Here is an 8947-nt window from a genome sequence, read left to right as displayed (position 1 = left end):
CGCAACGGCGGCCCCATAGAAGTGAATGGGGATGCGTGAAAATCGCATCCGCAAGCAAGTGCGGATGCGATGTGTTTTTCACTGATGGTTGCTAAGAGATGTTGTTTTTTATCACACGCATCAATTCGCAGTTCACCCGCGTGAAAAAAACAACCACTGAACGCAATCGCAGACAAAAGTGAAATGGTGTGAGTTTTCTGGACCGTTCGTGTAAAAGGGGCCTTACTGTTTTCATTTTTCACTCTCTGCCTTCCCAGAACCATAACTTTTTTATTTTTCTATTCACATTGCCATGTGAAGTCTTGTCTTTTGCAGGACAAGTTGGTGCCACTTAATATTTCAAATGATGTAGTGGGGAGCTGGAAAAAAAAAAATCCCATATGGGGTGGTATTGGATTGGTGGAAATGCCTTGCAAGTGAGCACCATATTTAAATCCCCACCTTCCTCCATACACGTTCTGCGCTGGAAAACTAGGGGTTAAAGAGTCTTTCTTTGCGTCAAAATCTGACATAAAGCCGGCATTAATCACCCCAGTGATTCTATGTGTAAGAAAAGAAAAAGTTTCCTTGTTTGGGAAAGTTTTGAAGGATCCTCTGTCCATGGGTTGCATCTGGTATTGCAGCCTGCCCCATCGGAGTCAATGGAGCAAGGCTGCAATACTGGACACAACCTGTGGACTGGGGTGGTGCTGTTTCTGGAAGAACGCAGCCATGCTTTTCTAATCTCTTTTAAAGGTGCGGTGTAATGAAGATGAACCCTGTACATATGCTCTTTATGGGCATATGAATGGCATGGGGGGGGGGTCCATTGTTTGCGCTCCTCTTCACCTCATGAGCCAAATCAGAAAGCCACCATGGACTATTACATTTTACAGACGCCTGGTTCACCACAACCTTCCCTGGCAAAATCAGTTATTGGGGGCCGAACCTGTGGCGATCACCACTAAAAGGCTTGGTGTCTCCTCTGAGTAGGCCGCTCCACTTTCCGGTCATGTTTGTTCCATTAGGTTCTTGAGTTAAAATTTTGGAGCACTTTATAATATAAAAAATGCATATTTCTGTCTGTGACAAAACCAACCTCGCCACTGGGTGGTGGAGAAGCCTGGCTACCAGTCTCTTGCCCCAGGATTATGGGCCCTCTCATCAGCCAGGCTTCCTTTGTTCACAAAGGACTTTTACTAACTTTTGAACCCCTGGTCTAATTTGTGCCATTTTGGGATATGTTAAATGTCTATGTGTACTGAAAAGGGTGGGACGTTGTATATTTGAGTAGTAATGTCTGTCCTATTGTCTCCACGTGTGTATTGGCGATTTCCCTTTGTCTTGAGAGATAATTGACTTACTCCTCGGTTGTCTCCAGGACAGAAGACACTGTGTATTCTCCTGCCTGTGATACAATTACACTACACAATGGGTTGATGTAATTGTACCACAGGCAGAGGGGAGGATTTTGTGTGGGAGTGTCTGAGTGTATTGTACGTGCTTATTGGTTGTTCTTACAAAACCCTGTGGGTGGTAACCTTGTTGGAAAATGTTTATAAGTCAATGCTTGTGTGTTCAATAAAGAGTTCTTGTTTTACCCTTTATAATGTTGAGGCTGGTGTTTGGGTAACTGATCGACACTGGGGATTGCTATACGCTGAAGATTTGCTATACTACTAGCTCTTGTAAGAGATGTTCCTGCTCTCTGGATTTAGGAGAGGTTCACCCACTGGAGCCTTGTCGTAGGCCCAGGGTGGGTAGGAGACGGTGAGACCTCAACCAAGCTTCGGCGGTTCGTGGGGTCCGCAGTGCTTACGGTGTCAAGTGGAGTGCTTGGAGTCCTCGGGAAGCACTAGGAGCATCCATCGACTGAGGTACCCGGTCAGGATGCCAGGAGATCCGTTACACTGTCCCTCTGTTATTCCTACTGGAAAAAAAATATTCCATGGCTGCTGTTGACAGATGATAATGCACTTAATGGAGATATACAATGATGCTCAGTGCGATTTAACTGGTACAACAACACCCTAGGCATTTAATGCACAAATACCCGAGCCAGATGTGTACATGAATCATTGTTCTGGAGGCTAAAGTGTTAACACCACATGTTCATGTTTAAATGAGCTGAGAGTTTACATGTGATAATTAGAAAAAAAAAAAGTAATAAGATCCAATCACCCTGCTTGATGATGGTTTCCATGTCTTATACAGTGTTTTTCAGACCAGGTTTGATGTGAATCCTTCCCATCTCAAAATACAGGATTAAGGCTCATGCACACGACCATCTGTATTTTGCGGTTGGCAAAAAAACGGATCCGCAAAAAATACAGATAACATCCGTGTGCATTCCGTATTTTGCAGAACGGAACAGCAGGCCCCTGATAGAACAGTCCTATCCTCGTCCGTAATGTGGACAATAATAGGACCTGTTCTATTTTTTTGCGGAACGGAAATACGGACATACGGAAACAAAATGCACACTGAGTAACTTCATTTTCTATTTTTTTTGCGGACCCATTGAAACTTATGGTTCCTCAAAAAAAAAAAAAAAAAACAGGACACAGAAAGAATATACGTTTGTGTGCATGAGCCCTTAGGCAACAATGCATAAGACCACATGTATTTTGTGATCTGCAAACCGTGGAGCCGCAAAATACAGATCCTGTCTGTCGTTTTTGCAGAACCACTGACTTCAATGGTTTCATGATCCGCATTTTGTGGACCACCAAAGGATATGATCTATCATTTGCAGAACGGACATAGACTTGGCTTAAAGGGGAACTCCAAGTGTCATCGAAGTGGTTTGAGACCACTACAAAGTACAGTGTCCCATACATACAGAGAACTGGTTGCAAAGTTTTTCTGAAAATGTGAATAGCTTTGAATGGAGTTTGCAGCAATCACCAGCTTCTCAAAATTTTGGGTGGGGGCTTAGGGGATGGCTGACTGATTCACGCGCATAACAAAACACAAGGTGCATATTAAAATATAAACTGACTATGGTCTCTGCTGCACTGTACCGTATTTTTCGCCCTATAAGATGCACCTAGTTTTAGAGGAGAACAATAAGAAAAAAATATTTTTCATTACACCTCAGGTCAGACCCCCAATGTTAATCAGCCCCCAATGTCAGCCATTAGCCCCCCATTAGCCCCCCATGTCAGCCATAAGCCCCCCCCATGTCAGCCATTAGCCCCTCATGTCAGCCCCATGTCCCCCAGATCAGCCATCAGCCCCCAGTGCAAATAAAACAAACACTTACCTCTCCTGCTCCTCATCGCGATCCTCTTCATTCTGCTGTCGGCTGGCTGTGTATAGCGGCGCACAACGTGAGGTCACAGAGAGACCTCACGCTGTGCGCAGCCATGCACAGCCGATAGCCGAGCCGAGGACCAGGAAGTGGTGAGTACAGATCCTTCACCGCTCCCTGGTCCTTCTGTACTAATGAAGCGCTTCCATAATGGAAGCGCTTCATTAGTACAGAGTTAAAGACTGCCCTGATCGCCGCGGCCCGGCTAACAATCCTCCCTGGGCTGCGGCCCGGCGGTTGGGGACCGCTGCTGTAGAGGACAAACTAAGAGTAGTTACAGCAGCTTAGCACTGGACAGTACGTCTAAATATAAAGCAAGCCTAGTGAAGGTGAGAGCTGCATCTGGCATATGGACTTCACAAGTAACCAAGAGAAACTTCCCAAGTTCCTGGACATGACTGGATGATTAGAGGCCATAATTATCCAATTTCAGTAGAAGCCTTCTGGGATATAGTGAACCTGAACACTTCAGGAGAGCATCCTGCAAATAATGTCACAGAGAGTTTGCCTGCCGCGAGGGGGAAACGCCCTTATTGGATAGCTCAAGATAAGTAGAAAATAGTATATTTAGTACCTGAGTGCTATAGAAAGTGGACTTAAAAGTAAATCTAATTATTCTTCACCTGTAAAGCTAAAGTACTAGAGAACTCCCTAACTGACAGTTACCTGATAAAAGGAATACTACCGAATCTAGTTCTGAGTCATCACTCATGCCATGCAAATGAACTGTATCTGTACTGACTACCTGAAGACAATTGATTCAGTAAAAATTCAACTGTTTATTACAACCGACTCCTCATCCTTTCTACTACTCTCAACATTTGCACTTAACGGTGCTGGTGTCACGAACACAGGGGCCCGGCCGCAAAAGCACCTTACACCTATACCATCAAGGGCACCTCAACTTCAATCTGGCTGGTGTTCCCTGCAATAGTGTGTGCCCAGGAGGATTTAGTGCCGTCTTCCACTTCACTGCACACTGGCCCAGGGAGGCTCTGCTAACTAAGTACAAACTACTACTACCCCCATTCTGCACACCAACGTAACACTCACTGTCCCCTGTGGCCTGGTTGCTGCACATGGAGATAGGAAAAATCTACTGCCACCTAGTAGCCATTTAAACTCATCCAATGCATCTAAAATACTAAAGCAGCTGGATCTCTGCCAACAGCTTCCTATGCAGAACTGGGTCTCCATGGTAACAGACTACAGATAAACCCTGTGAAGTCTGATCTCTCAGCTGCAGATTTATTTATTTTTTATCTCCTGCTGAATGGATGCTATCAAAACATGGCAGAAAGATGGAAAGGAGCGTGACTGCAGCAGGATAAGATTTATTTGTCATCTGCAAGCATAAAGACACATAGGTCTGCATGGGAAATGTCAACAGAAACAATTGTTTACCAAGATTATTACAACAGTGTCTACAATTATATTCTACATCTAACGAAACCAGGGCGGATAAAAATCTATGATTTTTTTTTAAAATAAAATAATCAGATTTTTTTTATTTAAATTGGATTTTTTTAATATAAAATGCTTTTTGAGGTAAATATATTACCATCCAAAGGTTATGCCATCATGAAATAAAGATTTGTTTTTTTAATTATGTAGAATAAGGCAGTACATGGACTCCCATATTGTTGAATGGATTAGGCAGTGGCTGAGGGACAGACAACAGAGGGTTGTAGTCAATGGAGTATATTCAGACCATGGTCTTGTTACCAGTGGGGACCTCAGGGATCTGTTCTGGGACCCATATTGTTTAATATCTTTATCAGCGAAATTGCAGAAGGCCTCGATGGTAAGGTGTGTCTTTTTGCTGATGACACAAAGATTTGTAACAGGATTGATGTTCCTGGAGGGATACACCAAATGGAAAAGGATTTAGGAAAACTAGAGGAATGGTCACAAATCTGGCAACTAAAATTTAATGTTGATAAGTGCAAGATAATGCACCTGGGACGTAAAAACCCAAGAGCAGAATATAAAATCAGTGATACAGTCCTAACCTCAGTATCTGAGGAAAGGGATTTAGGGGTCATTATTTCAGAAGACTTAAAGGTAGGCAGACAGTGTCATAGAGCAGCAGGAAATGCTAGCAGAATGCTTGGGTGTATAGGGAGAGGCATTACCAGTAGACAGAGGGAGGCGCTCATGCCGCTCGACAGAGCCCTAGTGAGACCTCATTTGGAGTATTGTGCTCAGTACTGGAGACCATATCTCCAGAAGGATATTGATACTTTGGAGAGAGTTCAGAGAAGAGCTACTAAACTGGTACATGGATTGCAGGATAAAACTTACCAGGAAAGATTAAAGGACCTTAACATGTATAGCTTGGAAGAAAGACGAGACAGAGGGGATATGAGAGAAACTTTTAAATACATAAAGGGAATCAACAAGGTAAAAGAGGAGAGAATATTTAAAAGAAAAACTGCTACAAGAGGACATAGTTTTAAACTAGAGGGGCAAAGGTTTAAAAGTAATATAAGGAAGTATTACTTTACTGAGAGAGTAGTGGATGCATGGAATAGCCTTCCTGCAGAAGTGGTAGCTGCAAATACAGTGAAGGAGTTTAAGCATGCATGGGATAGGCATAAGGCCATCCTTCATATAAGATAGGGCCGGGGGCTATCCATAGTACTCAGTATATTGGGCAGACTGGATGGGCCAAATGGTTCTTATCTGCCGACACATTCTATGTTTCTATATGTTACATTTTTTAGGTAAATAAATTCCATTAATCCATTCACAATGTCATGCTCTTCCAGAGGTGGTTGTAAGATTATTGGGCAGTTTCTCTGCCTACAAGATATTATCACAGATGCTTGGTTTACTTTTGCAGTTCTCAAAACTGAATTTGACTCAGCAGAGATCACATGCCTCTTCTTCACAGCAAAAATGTTATAACATGAACAGAGTTGAGACAAATACCTTAATCCTAACTTCTACAAACCTATTAATGCAGAATCAACCTAATCAAAATAATATGAAAAGTTGTTATTCTAAAAATCTTCATCTACTTGCATATTATAAGTTATACCAGCAAGAATTAGTCTTTATGTAGAAAACTATGATTTAAATCAAGCCTGACTGACTAGTGATTTAAATCAAATCCACCCTGATCGAAACCAATGAAAAAGTGGATAGAAAGGTAGATATAGCCACAAACAAAGTTTTGTTTTTTCATGTAGTGATTTGGGAGACAGCGGGGTACTGCATACCCCCTTTTTTATGCCCACATGCTTCCTGCAGGATTGACCAGTCATGTCAGCTCATCATGGTTGAGGTATTTGGGTTGCTACATCTACAGTGATCATAAAGGGGTTATCCAGGAATGAATATTGATGACCCCTGCCAATCAGCTGTTAGAAGAGGCCGGGTGCTCCATGAGCACTGGAGATTTAAAGGGGTTTGATAGTTTCCTATATAGGTCATCAATATCAAATCGCCAGGGGTCTGACTCCCAGTCCCCCGGCCCCTCACGAGCAGCTGTTTGACGAGAACACAGCGCTCGAGTAACAGCTCCTTCCCATTAAAGTGAATGGGGACAGAGGTGCTGCAATTACACCTGCTTGCGTTCTCTTTAAACAGCAGATCGGCGGTTTCCCGCCATTCTGATATTGAGGCTCCCGAGTATAGGTCATCAACATTGGAAACTGGCCAACCCCTTTAACACACTCCTCGAAATCACTGTCTGTCAGCACAGGGTAGAGCAGATCCCTCCTGAGCTACAGAAGGAGAAATCAGCCCAGGAATGAAGCAGTGCTGATACATGAGACCTAGTGAAGACAGCAGCATCCTGGACGCACTGATCTAGCATGCATTACTGGAAGGGACATGTCCACATAACAAAAGTTTGAAACTACATGCACACTGTAAAGTGAATATCAGGGGTTCTGAAAATAAAGACTGCAGATGGACACTTTAAAATTTAAGGTAACCACTAAATTATGCAAAAATATATATTTTTCCGTATCACAGGCTTTAAGTACTGATCATCGGTACAGGGATATTTTAAGACTTCATGTCACTCATTTATTGAGGAACTTATTATAGTTCATCTCTCCCAATCCTAAAATGGTTGATAACAGATCAACAGCATACAATCACCTGCACAGAAAATATTACCGTCCCTTTATTTTTACTCCCAAAATGGCTGCTCCCAGTGTAAGTCGCCCCCACATTCCTCCGGAGATTGTGCTTGGTCCGTGACCCGTATTACCCACTTTAACACATTCGAACCTGACAAGGTACTTGGTTTCCAAATCTTTGACGGAACTTTTACATTTCTGGATCATTATTTTTGTTTTTTTTCATGAAAATCCAATATTCACCAATGGTTTTTATTCAACTTTTGCTTGTTGAGCGTAAAAATAATAAAATTAAAGAAAAGAGAAGTAATTACCACAGGTTGAGACTACATCACTAATCCTAAAAAAAATTTAAAAAAAAATTGATTTTTCCTTTAATACCAGCAGATAACTCGTGCCCGTTAAAAAATAAAACCGCTTCGCTGGGTGCAATGGTACAGTCTGCTTAAAGGGTCTTCACCTTCTGATCCAAAACGCGATTTGCCGCAATCACTATGAACGTCTATGGCCGTAAACAGTAACTACTTAAATTGCCCGGGAGGGGAGGGGGGGGGGGGGGGGGGGGGGGGGGAATCCAAAAAGTTTTCTAGATACATTGTCTACATCTGTCGAGCTGTACAGCAATTTATTAAATGTACAAAGGTGAATCTGAGAATAAAGTGGTGCAGCTGCTTCTGTGCTTTACTGGAAGGGGGCGTGATTTGGGGTTGGGGTGGTGGCCAGCCGATTTGGAGGGTCAAGCACGGACGTTGGGGTTGGCAGTTTTGTGCGTTGTGATCTCCAAAAATGGGACGAGCTTCCAAAGTCTCCACTTGAGATTGGTGAATGTTTTTGGAAAATTGTTAAAAAAAAAAATTCATAAGGGGTATGTATGGGAATTAGGAGAGATTACAGCAACTTTTTGAGATACTCCACTGAATCAAATCGGGGTCTTGAACCTCCCCCCTCTTGGAGACGTCAGGTAAAAGTCACCACACAAATGTTTTTTTTGTATGGTAAACATATAAAAAAACGAAAGGAAAAAAAATTTGAAAATTTCAATTTTCAGTGTAGCCTAGGTTTTTTTTTTAGAGTGCGTATCGTCCTATAGTTCAACGTTTTTTTAATTTTTTATATTAAGACTTGAGGCAACGTCTTGGAATCAAGACATGGGGAAGACGCCCCCCGGGGGTTGAGGATCGACGTCTTCATATGAACTTGAAACATTTCGTCTTGTCGTGAGGAAGCCGAGTCTTGAAGAGGACGGAGTCCACGCGGAACTGGGTGTATAAGAGCGGCATGTATCCGTATACCTTCACGAAGAAGTTAATGCATTTGTGGCGCTCGTGGAAGTGCGAATCGTCGTGGGAGAGAGCCTGCGGGCAGCCGGGGCAGCGGAAGGTCCAGCGGGAGGTGACCTGCAAAAAGCGAGGTATAACACGTTATTATGTCTGTAATAGAAGACCAGGAGCACTAAGCCCCACCCACTAGACTAATCCCCGCCCACTCTACCATGCGTCCACCAAAAATGGAAGGGATTATGGTAAAACTGAACTCTGCAGACTTTCTAGGTGTAATGTCC

General features: G+C 42.9%; 1 protein-coding gene across 1 annotated transcript in view; it reads right to left on the bottom strand.

Moving 5' to 3' along the window:
* Positions 1-7721: 7721 nt before the first annotated feature.
* The window catches only part of EXTL3 (exostosin like glycosyltransferase 3), a 33465-nt gene continuing 32239 nt past the window's right edge, over positions 7722-8947 (bottom strand). Inside the window, exon 6 of the mRNA XM_040427157.1 lies at positions 7722-8783. Within this exon, the coding sequence (XP_040283091.1) occupies positions 8574-8783 (210 nt within the window). The 3' untranslated portion in view covers positions 7722-8573. The remainder of the gene's footprint in view (positions 8784-8947) is intronic.

Source organism: Bufo bufo, chromosome 4 (genome assembly GCF_905171765.1).
Source record: "Bufo bufo chromosome 4, aBufBuf1.1, whole genome shotgun sequence".
In the NCBI taxonomy this organism is placed as follows: Eukaryota; Metazoa; Chordata; class Amphibia; order Anura; family Bufonidae; genus Bufo; species Bufo bufo.
Note: the sequence above shows the minus strand (reverse complement) of the source record. Positions and strands in the feature narration are given on the sequence as shown.